This window comes from Oncorhynchus nerka, linkage group LG20 (genome assembly GCF_034236695.1).
Source record: "Oncorhynchus nerka isolate Pitt River linkage group LG20, Oner_Uvic_2.0, whole genome shotgun sequence".
Lineage (NCBI taxonomy): Eukaryota > Metazoa > Chordata > Actinopteri > Salmoniformes > Salmonidae > Oncorhynchus > Oncorhynchus nerka.
The window spans coordinates 40662292-40677331 of NC_088415.1; the positions used below are offsets into that span (position 1 = coordinate 40662292).

Genomic DNA, 15040 nt, shown 5'->3' on the forward strand with positions numbered 1-15040 from the left:
ACCAAACTCACAGCCCTATAAACTGTACCCCTAACCAAACGCACAGCCCTATCAACTGTACCCCTAACCAAACTCACAGCCCTATCAACTGTACCCCTAACCAAACTCACATCCCTATCAACTGTACCCCTAACCAAACGCACAGCCCTATCAACTGTACCCCTAACCAAACTCACAGCCCTATCAACTGTACCCCTAACCAAACTCACAGCCCTATCAACTGTACCCCTAACCAAACTCACAGCCCTATCAACTGTACCCCTAACCAAACTCACAGCCCTATCAACTGTACCCCTAACCAAACGCACAGCCCTATCAACTGTACCCCTAACCAAACGCACAGCCCTATCAACTGACATGCACTAGGAATTAATAACCCCGATGTACAGGTACCAACCAAACTAGCAGTTTCATCCTGAGCGTAAACAGGAAGGTTGAACTTCTCCATGTCCCCGTCCCAAATGGCACCCTATTCACACATCATACGTAATGCATGTATGGATAAATTCCCCAAGAGAGGAAATCTCTTTCCTCCATCTTGGTTAGCTGTTTTCATTGAGCCGACCTGGCCGCCTGAACTCTGATTTTATGTATCCTACACTACAGGAAGATGAGAGATTTGTCTACACAAGGTCTACATTTTCATGTAAAATATATAGAAAAATATTCCAACACGTTTCAGAAAATCTTTTGTAAAATATATTTTGGTCCAAAAGCTGATTAGCAAAAATATAGGCTGTGCAATCACAATGGTCACAAGGCATCACATATTCCTACTGCACCTCTTCAGCCCTAACAGTGTATTCAACTTCTATAGTAGAAAACTCGAGATCACACATTTAAGGCTATCGAATTGCATAAAGCACCTGAAATGTAGTGCTATATTCTACAAGTAACACATAATACCAAGCTGGTTCTTCAATGGAGTATCTAATAGTAGTAGTCAAATTTGACCAAGCACAGACCATCAATCTCTACTGATCTTAAATTCTAGTCTGGTCCTAGATCTGTTTGTGATCTTGCCAACTCCATTGCTGTCACTGTCAAGACAAAACATGTTTGCCATGACAATGTGTGAAAGGCAGTCGGTATGGTAGCACAGACAGACTGGCACTCAAGCTACTTTTATTCCCCATCATTCTTGAGAAGTACTTCTTTTAAAAACGCTGTTTGATGAGCAAAAAAAAAAAAAAAGTACAGCAATCAATATGTTCAAAATAACACTTTCAGTCCAACAATTGGTTCTGGTCCCAAGTCCAATCATGATAGCGAAATGCTCAATGTTTCCACTATATTCATTCGGCAGCAGGGAACCACCGCTGCAACATTTATATATACACATTTCTGCAGAAGCACTTTTAAATAGAGAAGTCATTGGCTCAATAACTAGAAGTCTATGGGAACAGCTAGAATGTCCCGTCACCCCAGCTACCCTTGCCCCCACTGCTGAAATTCTAGGGGAAACACAGACTCAATATGATCCAAAGTGAGATGAGGGACGTTCATGTCAAATCCCACAAGGCTTTCCCTTTGAGACAAAGTGCTCTGATATTTACTGTAGGGTTCACTACACTGATATGTTCCTGTGTCCAGTCATATTAGCATACTCACTCAGTAGATCGGACCAATCCAGGGTCGTGTTCAGTAGCACTAAAATAGCCATGATTTCTTACTGGACAAGTTCAGGTAGTTAGTATCTAGTCATTGGTGGTGTTGTACCTTCCTGTTTCTAACCTTTTCCCCTGTCTGGTGCTTAATATGGACATGACCCAGGATTTCAACTGACTGGGTTAAAGGGTCAATCAGGGATTCAAACAACAACAAAAAGCAGTCAATGTATCAATCTCAGGTGTCCCATGAAGTCTAATCAATCCTTTTCAGTGTAACATCTCTAGGACAAGCAGCAGTATTAGCTTAAGTACTCTTGGCTCCAAAGTCAGTCCGAGTGCTTATCACATTCTTCTCATAAATATCAGTCAGCAATACATTACAACAATGGAAATAATCTGGTGTGAGATCAGACTAAAATAATCTGTGTGTGTACATTTTTTGGGGCAATGTTTCATGATATAAATGTGTAGCAGAACAAAAGTTTAAAAAAAAGATTCAAATCTAAATGGGAAGTAGCAGTGGTGGTTATAAACGTCCTGCTATGCAAAGATGTTGGAGATGAAATCACGAAATCTCTTGGCATACTGTTCTGGGTGGACAGTGGAGATTTCAGCACCAGCCTGTAGAGAGGCATAGAGAAGGGATAACGTCAGACTGAACATCTCATATTAGGAATGAAAAGTATCAATGAAATGCTCATTTTACAGTTGAATTTGAACAACTAAGGTATCTAACACAAGATACTAATCTCAGATGTGATCAGCCCAACATTGGAAAACAAGGGTAAGGAAGACAATTGGGATTAGGTTACTCAATTATTTACGAACAGAGAATGACGTTAGAAAAGCAGTAATGGACACAGTATGCAATGAGAATTACATTGCATCTAATATCATAAGGTGGAATGAAAGCTAATTTCTCAATATATTCCTAGCATTCTGAATCTAAATGATATCTAATAGGACAGACCCTAACTAACCCCCCTTCCTTCTCACTCACCCCATGCTTGACAGTTTTGGCTGCGTGAGCGGCTTTCTTCTTGGTGTCGTACTGTGTCAGAACGTCTATCAGACCCATGAAGTACACCTCCCTCTGAGGGGCTCCTGAGGGGGTAAACAGAGAGAGATGCAAATTAGTCACTGCTCAAAAACACAAATTACCCAAATTGCAGTGTAGCTGTAAATCAATGACAGGAGTAAAATCATAAGTGAATTCAATTCAGTAGGTAAATGGAGAATCCAATTGCATGAATTGACCCCAACCATGTAATTTCACAACTTTGCCTGGAACTCACCAGGGGCACTCCTCATGGCGTACACATCCACGTAGGGGTCAAATTCCCCGGGCTCCAGGGGCTTGCAGGAGGCCATGTAGCCAGCGATGCCCTCAGGAGACGTACCGTAGGAGCCCACGTTAGGGGCCTGCGCCAGGCCGTTCTCAGGCTCCCCCTCTTCCTCATTGGACGGCTCCTCTCCTTCTTCCTCCTCCCTCTCAGCCCGCCCCACGTCGTGAATACCCAACAGCAGGCTGTAGTCCATGATCTTTAGCTTGACCAGAAACTACAGGGGACACACCAAACAATTACTATGGATGGAGATGATGATATCATGGTAACAAACAATGTTTATACTACCACCTTGTGGTAGATTCTTAAAATAGAATAGGAAGGCAGGTTCTAGAACTGAAAACATCAAAACACAAATTATAGTTCTAGTTCCCCTTTGAGTTCCTTGGAGGTCACCTTACCTCCACATCTCTGTTGAGTTTCTCCATGACCTTCTCCTTCTGCTCCTCGTTCACGTACACCTTCTGCATGTTGTTTCTGAAGTCCATGTCCTTGTAGGTGGGGAGCTCTTTTACCTGAGGGACAGTTATGAAACATTGAAACAGACGCATGTGAATTTTCCAAAGAAAGTAATGACATGAATTTCGAAAATGTACTAATCGAAAATGATAATTCTAATTCGAAAATGAATTTTGAAAATGTGCGTAATAAGACTAGTCCCTAACAAAGGCAATTTCACATGTACACTACCATATTCAAAAGATTGGGGTCAGTTAGAAATGTCCTTGTTTTTGAAAGAAAATCACATTTTCTGCCAATTAAAATAACATCAAGTTGATCAGAAATACAGTGTAGACTAGAGGTCGACCGATTAGTCGGAATGGCTGATTAATTAGGGCCGATATCAAGTTCTCATAACAATCGGAAATCTGTATTTTTGGACACCGATTTGGCAGTTTTTTTTTTTTTTTTACTCCTTTATTTAACTTGTCAAGTCAGTTAAGAACACATTCTTATTTTCAATGACGGCCTAGGAACGGTGGGTTAATTGCCTCGTTCAGGGGCAGAACGACAGATTTTCACCTTGTCAGCTCCGGGGATTCAATCTTGCAACCTTACAGTTAACTAGTCCAACATTCTAACCACCTGCCTCTCGTTGCACTCCACAAGGAGACTGCCTGTTAAGCGAATGCAGTAAGCCAAGGTAAGTTGCTAGCTAGCATTAAACTTATCTTATAAAAAACATAATCACTAGTTAACTACACATGGTTGATGATATTACTAGTTTATCTAGCGTTGCATATAATCAATGTGGTTGCTAGCGTTGCTCCAATGTGTACCTAACCATGAACATCAATGCCTTTCTTAAAATCAATACACAGAAGTATATATTTTTAAACCTGCATATTTAGCTAAAGGAAATCCAGGTTAGCAGGCAATATCTTGCGTTCATTGCACGCAGAGTCAGTGTATATGCAACAGTTTGGGCTGTCTAATTTGCCAGAAGTGTATGTAATTATAACATAACATTGAAGGTTGTGCAATGTTACAGGAATCTTTAGACTAATGGATGCCACCCCTTAGATAAAATACGGAACTGTTCCGTATTTCACTGAAAAAATAAACATCTTGTTTACAAGATGATACGTTTCCAGATTCAACCATATTAATGACCTAAGGCTCGTATTTCTGTGTGTTATTATGTTAAGCATTGCGCTGTTTATGACTTCAAGCCTATCAACTCTCGAGATTAGGCTCGTGTAACTGATGTGAAATGGCTAGCTAGTTAGCGGGGTGCGCGCTAATAGCATTTCAAACGTCACTCGCTCTGAGACTTGGAGTGGTTGTTCCCCTTGCTCTGCATGGGTAACGCTGCTTCGAGGGTGGCTGTTGTCGTTGTGTTCCTGGTTCGAGCCCAGGGAGGAGAGGGATGGAAGCTATACTGTTACACTGGCAATACTAAAGTGCCTATAAGAACATCCAATAATCAAAGGTTAGTGAAATACAAATGGTATAGATAGAAATAGTCTTATAATACCTATAATAACTACAACCTAAAACTTCTTACCTGGGAATATTGACGACTCATGTTAAAAGGAACCACCAGCTTTCATATGTTCTCATGTTCTGAGCAAGGAACTTAAACGTTAGCTTTCTGACATGGCACATATTGCACTTTTACTTTCTTCTCCAACACTTTGTTTTTGCATTATTTGAACCAAATTGAACATGTTTCATTATTTATTTGAGGCTAAATTTATTTGATTGATGTATTATATTAAGTGTTCATTCAGTATTGTTGTAATTGTCATTATTACAAAACATTTTTTTTTAAAGAAAATTGTCCGATTAACTGGTATCGGCTTTTTTTGGTCCTCCAATAATCAGTATCGGCGTTGAAAGACCTCTCGTGTAGACATTGTTAATGTTGCAAATGACTATTGTAGCTGGAAATGGCTGATTATTTATGGAATATCTACATAGGCGTACAGAAGCCCATTATCAGCAACCATCAATCCTGTGTTCCAATGGCATGTTGTGTTAGCTAATCCAAGTTTATCATTTAAAAAAAGGCAAGTTTATCGTTTATCATTTAAAAAAAGGCTAACCAGAATAGAAAGAGTGGGAGGCCCCGGTGCACAACTGAGCAAGAAGACACTTACATTAGAGTGTCTAGTTTGAGAAACAGACGCCTCACAAGTCCTCAACTGGCAGCTTCATTAAATAGTACCCGCAAGGTTAGTGCCAGTTTGCCCTGTTCTGTGAAGGGAGTAGTACACAGCGCTGTACCAGATCTTCAGTTTCTTGGCAATTTCTCTCATGGAATAGCCTTAATTTGTCAGAACAAGAATAGACTGACACGTTTCAGAAGAAAGTCCTTTGTTTCTGGCCATTTTGAGCCTGTAATCGAACCCACAAATGTTTTATTTTTTATTTGATTTATTTCACCTTTATTTAACCAGGTAGGCAAGTTGAGAACAAGTTCTCATTTACAATGGCGACCTGGCCAAGATAAAGCAAAGCAGTTCGACATATACAACGACACAGAGTTACACATGGAGTAAAACAAACAGTCAATAATACAGTATAAACAAGTCTATATACGATGTGAGCAAATGAGGTGAGATAAGGGAGGTAAAGGCAAAAAAAGGCCATGGTGGCAAAGTAAATACAATATAGCAAGTAAAACACTGGAATGGTAGATTTGCAATGGAAGAATGTGCAAAGTAGAAATATAAATAATGGGGTGCAAAGGAGCAAAATTAATTAATTAATTAAATACAGTAGGGAAAGAGGTAGTTGTTTGGGCTAAATTATAGGTGGGCTATGTACAGGTGCAGTAATCTGTGAGCTGCTCTGACAGTTGGTGCTTAAAGCTAGTGAGGGAGATAAGTGTTTCCAGTTTCAGAGATTGTTGTAGTTCGTTCCAGTCATTGGCAGCAGAGAACTGGAAGGAGAGGCAGCCAAAGAAAGAGTTGGTTTTGGGGGTGACTAGAGAGATATACCTGTTGGAGCGTGTGCTACAGGTGGGAGATGCTATGGTGACCAGCGAGCTGAGATAAGGGGGGACTTTACCTAGCAGGGTCTTGTAGATGACATGGAGCCAGTGGGTTTGGCGACGAGCATGAAGCGAGGGCCAGCCAACGAGAGCGTACAGGTCGCAATGGTGGGTAGTATATGGGGCTTTGGTGACAAAACGGATTGCACGGTGATAGACTGCATCCAATTTGTTGAGTAGGGTATTGGAGGCTATTTTGTAAATGACATCGCCAAAGTCGAGGATTGGTAGGATGGTCAGTTTTACAAGGGTATGTTTGGCAGCATGAGTGAAGGATGCTTTGTTGCGAAATAGGAAGCCAATTCTAGATTTAACTTTGGATTGGAGATGTTTGATATGGGTCTGGAAGGAGAGTTTACAGTCTAACCAGACACCTAAGTATTTGTAGTTGTCCACGTATTCTAAGTCAGAGCCGTCCAGAGTAGTGATGTTGGACAGGTGCAGGTAGCGATCGGTTGAAGAGCATGCATTTAGTTTTACTTGTATTTAAGAGCAATTGGAGGCCACAGAAGGAGAGTTGTATGGCATTGAAGCTTGCCTGGAGGGTTGTTAACACAGTGTCCAAAGAAGGGCCAGAAGTATACAGAATGGTGTCGTCTGCGTAGAGGTGGATCAGAGACTCACCAGCAGCAAGAGCGACCTCATTGATGTATACAGAGAAGAGAGTTGGTCCAAGAATTGAACCCTGTGGCACCCCCAGAGACTGCCAGAGGTCCGGACAGCAGACCCTCCGATTTGACACACTGAACTCTATCAGAGAAGTAGTTGGTGAACCAGGCGAGGCAATCATTTGAGAAACCAAGGCTGTCAAGTCTGCCGATGAGGATGTGGTGATTGACAGAGTCGAAAGCCTTGGCCAGATCAATGGATACGGCTGCACAGTAATGTTTCTTATCGATGGCGGTTAAGATATCGTTTAGGACCTTGAGCGTGGCTGAGGTGCACCCATGACCAGCTCTGAAACCAGATTGCATAGCAGAGAAGGTATGGTGAGATTCGAAATGGTCGGTAATCCGTTTGTTGACTTGGCTTTCGAAGACCTTAGAAAGGCATGGTAGGATAGATATAGGTCTGTAGCAGTTTGGGTCAAGAGTACCCCCCCCCTTTGAAGAGGGGGGATGACCGCAGCTGCTTTCCAATCTTTGGGAATCTCAGACGACACGAAAGAGAGGTTGAACAGGCTAGTAATAGGGGTGGCAACAATTTCAGCAGATAATTTTTAGAAAGAAAGGGTCCAGATTGTCTAGCCCGGCTGATTTGTAGGGGTCCAAATTTTGCAGCCCTTTCAGAACATCAGCTGAACGGATTTGGGAGAAGGAGAAATGGGGAAGGCTTGGGCGAGTTGCTGTGGGAGGTGCAGTGCAATGCTGATGCTCCAGGTACTCAACTAGTCTAAAGGCCATTTTTATTGCTTCTTTAAATCAGAACAGAACAGTTTTCAGCTGTGCTAACATAATTGCAGAAGGGTTTTCTAATGAGCCTTTAAAAATGATAAACTTGGAATAGCTAACACAACGTGCCATTGGAACACAGGAGTGACGGTTGCTGATAAATGGGCCTCTGTACACCTATGTAGATATTCCATTACAAATCAGCCGTTTCCAGCTACAACAGTCATTTACAACATTAACAATGTCTACATGGTATTTCTGATAAATTTGATGTTATTTTAATGCACATAAAAATGTGATTTTCTTTCAAAAACAAGGGCATTTCTAAGTGACCCCAAACTTTTGAACAGTAGTGTATGTTTGGGTGAAATACACATTGTTAGTCTCCTTACCCGCTCTTTGTCACTTGCTTCACGAGACACCAGAGAGCCCTGAGTATCAATAAAATAACAGTTTAATAGGCAAGATCAGGGATTATATGACCTCTGAGTGGAAATCATGAAGTGGCTAATGAAACAAGTATTTTACAACAGGTGAGTCTAGGGTAACTATACCTAAATGCCCAGGTTTCGCAGAAATCCCGGTTGGAAGATTCCCGGAATAAGCAAAAATCATCCAATCAAGAATTCTGGAAAACCTGGAAGTTTGTGTATATCTAGGTGTGTGTGTGTGTGTGTGTGTTTTTTTGCGTGAGTCTCTCCCTCTCACCTTAAGGTCATACTTCCTGTGCACCACCAGTCTGTGACTGAACATGTTCCTCATGACGATCAGGTAGGTCTCCTCATTCTCCACACCCACGCGGTACATCCCCAGGAACTGGGGCAGCAGAGTGCTGCCGTGGCACTTCACTATGTGCTGCAGCCAGGGAGAAGACAGGAAAGAATGAACGGCAAATAGACTATGGTTGTGTCTGAAATGGCACCCATAGGGTCGTGGTCAAAAAACATGCACCAGTACTGTCCAAAGTACATTCACATGACTCCTTTCACCCCTGGTTGAAGATGAAATTGAAATGTTTTTCATACTGTTTTTCAACCAAACTGCTCTCTCCATCTCCCCGTCTTACATCCTGTCCCTCTTTCTCTTTCTCTCTATCCAGGTTACAAACGTGTCCCCACGCAGACTGATCTATTAAAAAAGGGACACACTTTAAACTGACCTCATTCAGAGTCTTCTGACTGAAACACAATGTAGCTAGCAGAATGCTAACAAAATATATGATGCTTTGAAGAGACTACTGTACTATTTATATTCTCTGCTTCTATTCTTTGGGGTCTGCATGGAGCCAAAGTGAGCGGCAGTGGCAATGTGGACGGGATGCAAGATAAACAACGCCCCCAGGACACATAAGCCAGGTCCCAAATGGCACCCTACATTGTGCACTACTTTTGCTGACCTAACAACCTTGAAGAATGAGTACCAATTCATTGAGGCAGCGGCACCCCCTGCTCTGCAGACCCCACAACAGCGAGCATGCCACACCCACACTGCTCAAATCATAGGCAAATGGCTTTTTTTTTTGCCTAATAATGATGTTGGCAGGAGACTGGCTCAGTATAAATGGTAGGTTATAGACTTATGGGTACTTTGTAATTATTGGCGGCTCTTCAGTAGCTCACTAGAAATACATGTACAATCAGGGCTCTCCTTAGGATTTTCTGACAAGGTGGTGCAGATGTAGGCATAAGGTTTGGTAAGGAGGAGGTCCTGTCAATCAACTTCCCCCTCAGGAAGTTGGAGCATTTAGCATTTTTGAAAAACCTGTGACTGCCATTTCCTGAAACCTAGAGTCTTAAATTACACTGAACGAAAATATAAAATGCAACATGAAACAATTTCAAAGATTTTACTGAGTTACAGTTCATATGAGGAAATCAGTCACTTGAAATAAATGCATTAGGCCCTAATCTATGGATTTCACATGACTGGGAATACAGATCTGCATCTGTTGGTCACAGATACTGTACCTTTAAACAAAAAAAGTAGGGGCGTGGATGAGAAGACCAGAGAAGATTCGTAATAATCGCATCAGGTAGACCACCCTACCTGCACTGTATCTGCAAGCTGTTGGCTAGAACCGACATACTAAGACCAGAATAGGCACATTTTCTATTCAACGCAACAGTTGAAGATCCGATGGAAAACACATTGTACTTTAGATTTTAATTCGGCACATTAACATTTTCTTCATGCGGATTATAGAATATTTAAATTTAGGAGATAATGATTATTCTAATTAATAGTTATCTTTATGTGGATACCAGTGAACATTTAAACTGGCTTAATTTAGTTTGGGGAGAACATTTTGAATAATTCAATTACTGGATGCAATGTACAAAACCAGTTTACTGTAGGCTATTTAGAATATGAAACAACTGAACTAGGCCTATAGGAGCTTGTTACAGACCTCTGTGCCTGAGCTAATCCAACAAGGCCAGAAAGTGTTCTTGCTTTGGGTGCGTTCGTAAATTCACTCTGGCCATCTACTCTGATTTCAGAGCACTCTAATCTGACTGCCAGAGCGCAGAATAACTGATGAATTTACGAACGCTCAACACCCGTTGAATACGGACCGAAATTGTTGCCAGCAGCACAGATGCAATCTCCAACGCTCTGGATAACATGAAAACAGCCTAACCAACTCTGCAAGTGTGAGTAAAATGGCTAGAGTGAGGTGTGCTCTCATTTGTGTCTAGAAGTAGCCTGCAAGCTAATCAACATTAGCAAGTTAGCTTGGGTGCTTGACCGCTGTTGTGAGGTCAGAACGCTTGGATCAACCCTACTCCTTGGCCAGAGAGTCCAGTGTGCGTTCTGAACGCTCCGAGAGTGAAATGCTCTGAATTTACCAACTGACAATGCGGCAGAGATAATTTGTCCTCGCCCAAATCCTCGGATTAGCTCAACTCCAACTTCAGACGGTTGAGTCAAAAAATACTAAATGTGCCAACTAGAAGACTATTTTTGCGTATTTTAGGGTAGTTTTTTGTACCAGCATACTTTGACCTCGAATTGCGTGCATGGTATGCAAAATGTGTTCAGGTTGGCAGGTCTGCTTTTGACCAGAGCCCGATGGGCCATTTGGGATCCAACAATAGAGACGTAAAATGTTTAAATTGCAGTAGCACTGCAGACTCAAGAGCTCTGCTGCTCCGATGATAATAATTATAATAATCTGTTCATTCAGTCACAAATGACCCACGCAAGTAAATACACTCTAGCCTAATACGTCTGTTTAAATAACCAGGGCCTCAAGGTCAGAGTGCTGATGTAGGATCAGTTTAGCCTTTAAAAAAAAAGTATAATGAATATGATTATGGACAAGGATGGCCTAATCCAAGACACCATTTTGAACACGAGCAAGGCAACTCGTTCCTCTGCTAACCAGAAATTCACATCTGGTGAATGGAATAGCGAGTCCAAGGCTTTCAAATGAAATGTATGCCAAAATATTTTCCCTCTCTTTAGCCCGAATTGATTAATGACAAGTTCAATTAGAATAGCTGCGAAACTGATGTGAAAAAGCATACTGACCAATGCATCTCCAAATATGGTCTCTCCTCGCCTAGTCGTGCAAAACATGAGGCATGGATGAACAGTCATAATAACACCCTATTACAATAACACACTGCAGTATCACCAGAGTACAGACTATGAGACAAAGTATAAGATGTTAATTTGCAATTCTAGGAAGCCCACAATGTTGTAATGCTTTTGACGCATCCAACCAAAGTTTTTGTTTATCAAATGCACTGTTCATTTGAACCAGTAAAGCAGTGCAAAACTTCACCAAGATAAAGCGCAACCTTTACCCTCACTTGGACTGTATCACAAATGTCACCCATAGGGCTCTGGTCAACAGTAGCGAACTATAATGGGAATATGATGCCATCCACAGGTTTCGAACAGAGGTTAATTCAGCTGCCCACAGCCTGGATGTCATTACATTACCTGGTGGTATTCAGACAGGATGCCGTGCATGTCTGCCACGTCCTCACTAGAGATCTGCTTTATGACCAGCGTGCGGTCGTAGGAGGTCAGGAGGATCCCCTCCCCCTGGGTGTCCCCACCTCTTACAGGAGGGCTGCGGGTCAACGACACCTACAGGGATCAGAGAGAAAACAGGTGTGCTTGAAAATCAACTGCATGATGATAAACTTAATATTTATTGTTTTAATCTAGTCATTCTCCTTGTCCATCAGTGTCTCCCAATAACATCTCCTTTCTTCTGAAGTCTGCACTGGTCACTACTTCACACACACATCTAAAAGCATTGGATGGGTGAAGGTATGGGCTAGTGGGAGTTTCCAAAGTTGTGTCAAACATAGCAACACTCATACCTGGTAGTCGAGATCCTCAATTCCGAAGCGCTCCCGAAGATTGCGGAACACTTGGGGACAGTATTCTTTAAACTTAAAATGTCCAGGTAGATTCTCTCTGCAAGGGAATGTTGAACAAATTCTCAACGACTTGCAGTGTTTACTCTCCCTCTTGCCATTCCTTCCCGGTGTAACATACCAAAATAATTTCTTACTTTTTGCCATAGAGAATATGTAACTCATTTAGTGACATAGGCTAATTATGTATGTATGTATGTATGTATGCATGCATGTATGTATATATATATACACACACACACACACACACACACACACACACACACACACACACACACATATATGAGAGAAACAGTATTGACAAGAGTACTCAAACATTACTTGTTGAAGAGGTGATTGTTGACTTTGATCTTAGTGTTTGCTCTGAAGTCGTCAGGCAGCAGCATGACAGGAACAGGCACTTGGTTTAGGTCATTAATCTGCAGACAAACAGAAATAAGTACGGTACTCCCATTAGCTAATGTTACTAGGCTTTCATAATGGGAAAACACATAATATGGGATCATCATTAGGGTTAAAGATGCAGTTAATAGATAGCAAACAAGATGGAAATGATTTTTATGACAGCCTGCCCTGTAGCCCGGTCATTAGGGACCACACTGGCTAACTTTTCTATCAGCAAAGCCCATACAACACACAGTCCATGACGCGACACACTTCAGTGTCAGCTGATAGTTAGCTAGTAGCCAGCAGCAAGTTGGTTAGTTAGCCTGCTGCTAGTGTTACCGACACAAACAACTCTAGCCAACGCGTTTAGCAATCAACCAGACATTAACCCAGTTAACTTGTTATCGGAACGGTTTGTTTAGTTCATGTTACATTTCTACTGAATGCGCATAAATTAGTCAGTTAGCTACACTGACAGCTAGGTTTGATAACTAACTAGCTACCTAGCTAACTAAAGCTAACTGAAGTATCTAGCTACTGTAGATAGCTAGTTAGGTCATCTAGAATAACTAACATTGAAAACATAACGTTTAATACTCACCGAATGATTTACACCCCACATAAAAACGCTCAAGACTGGGCCACTGGCACGAAAGACCTTCACCTTTTGCTGCACAAAATGTTTCTTTTTGGTTTTAGTTTTTGGAGCAAATATCACCATAGGACTGGAAAGAGCGTTGCCGCTGGACGCCATCGTAGCGCTTGCCTGGCTTTGCCTTGCGTGTGAACTTTGTTTTTTCTTCTCCCGATTCTGATCTTTCGCAAACTGACTTCCCGGTGTCACTGCGTAATGTTACCGGAGCAATCCCGTCTGAATTCAGATCAGTATTAGCCTACATGTGTGCTTGTTTTAACACTAATTTTAGATTCCAAACTAGTCTTCTTCAGATATATTCCAGTCCAGGTAGTCTCAAAAAAAATATTGAGGAACTGAACTGCTGACCCCGGTTGTGTTGGTCCACCTGTGTGTTCAGGTGATGGACAGTTGTGAAAAGCCAAAGAGATGTTACAATCATGTCATGTGATCTTATAGGCGGAAACTTGTCCATTTCTTTCATATAAAATGTTACTGATTAGTGACTAACCGTAATGGGATACTAGAGCTTTCCTCACAGTTCTGCTACACTGTTGCAATGCAGAGCTTTCCTATAAGGAGAATAAAGTTCGACTATGAAAGTAAAGGAGCTAAATCCTGCATATGTGCAGCTTTCCAAAGATAAATTCCATAGAAGACAAACATTACACTTTTTTGATGAATTGATCATAGAGAAATTTTCTCACTAGAAAAGTTGCAGCCCTCATCTACCTATCTCAGCCACAGCAGTGCCTATGACTAAATTTGACTGAAACAAGCGTGTTGTCCGAATGATTCACATGATACACTCTCATCTCTCTTTGCTTATTAACTGTGCAGACCTACTCAAACTGAAACATGACAAGGGATCCATAAGATTAAGGTTAGTTTCCCAATTTTGCATAATGTATTAGCGTTGTTACCCTTGCCTGGTGTTCTCCCCTTATTTTCACCATCACTGGCCTTAGAGCAGCTCCAATGTTGTGAGGTGTGTGCATCGCAGATGACACTATTCCCTATTTAGTGCACTACTTTTGAACAGGACCCCTATAGTGCACCAGTGCATGGCTTTTGACCAGGGCACCATATAGTGTACTACAGGGAATAGGGTGCCATTTGGGACACACACCCTCCACTCTGTCATTACTTCTGACATGTCATCTCTCATATGCTTCGGGCCACTAATAACTACAGCATTGCAACATAAATAGATTACATTCTGCATGTTTAAATGCATACATTTGGTGGAATCGACATTATTAACCCATACTGATCATCATCACATTGGGCTTTAGTTGAATATATCTTGTCTTTATGTCTGCATATAAACCATGCTCTTATATAGGATATATTACAAGCAATGTTAATTACATAGCATTTTGATGTCTTCCATCTGAGCACATTTAGATGGTTAATTCTGTACACAGAGAGGGTAGCTATAGGATGTCTCGTATATTCACTTTCCTAAGAATAGCAAATGTAACCACCCTAGATACAGAAGTAGGACATGTGGTGTGATTTAACAAAGGACACTGCTTACTTTCCTGCATCATCCTCTGCGAGACCTGCATTTCAAATTCGTATGCATTGACAAATAGGATATTCTATGCTGTTTCCTTGGAAACAGGCATGTGTCCTTGTATACTGTAGATGCTGGAACAAATTGTCCTTTGCATCCCCTAGGCATGGGAGAAAACCTAAGTCATACTAATGCCTATTCATTCCTACTACATATATGTTAATAACGTGTTGGTTCATCTTTAACTTGTTGGTTTATCT

General features: G+C 41.5%; 1 protein-coding gene across 1 annotated transcript; it reads right to left on the reverse strand.

The window, feature by feature from the left end:
• Positions 1 to 686: 686 nt before the first annotated feature.
• On the reverse strand, positions 687 to 13668 carry pip4k2ca (phosphatidylinositol-5-phosphate 4-kinase, type II, gamma a). The gene is made up of 10 exons (XM_029622579.2): positions 13229 to 13668; positions 12562 to 12659; positions 12184 to 12280; positions 11795 to 11944; positions 8555 to 8701; positions 8239 to 8277; positions 3358 to 3471; positions 2906 to 3170; positions 2611 to 2714; positions 687 to 2231 (listed from the first exon to the last, which is right to left on the reverse strand). The coding sequence occupies exons 1-10, from the start codon at positions 13379 to 13381 to the stop codon at positions 2151 to 2153; spliced, it is 1248 nt and encodes a 415-aa protein (XP_029478439.2). The 5' UTR covers positions 13382 to 13668; the 3' UTR covers positions 687 to 2150.
• Between the last annotated feature and the right edge of the window lie 1372 nt (positions 13669 to 15040).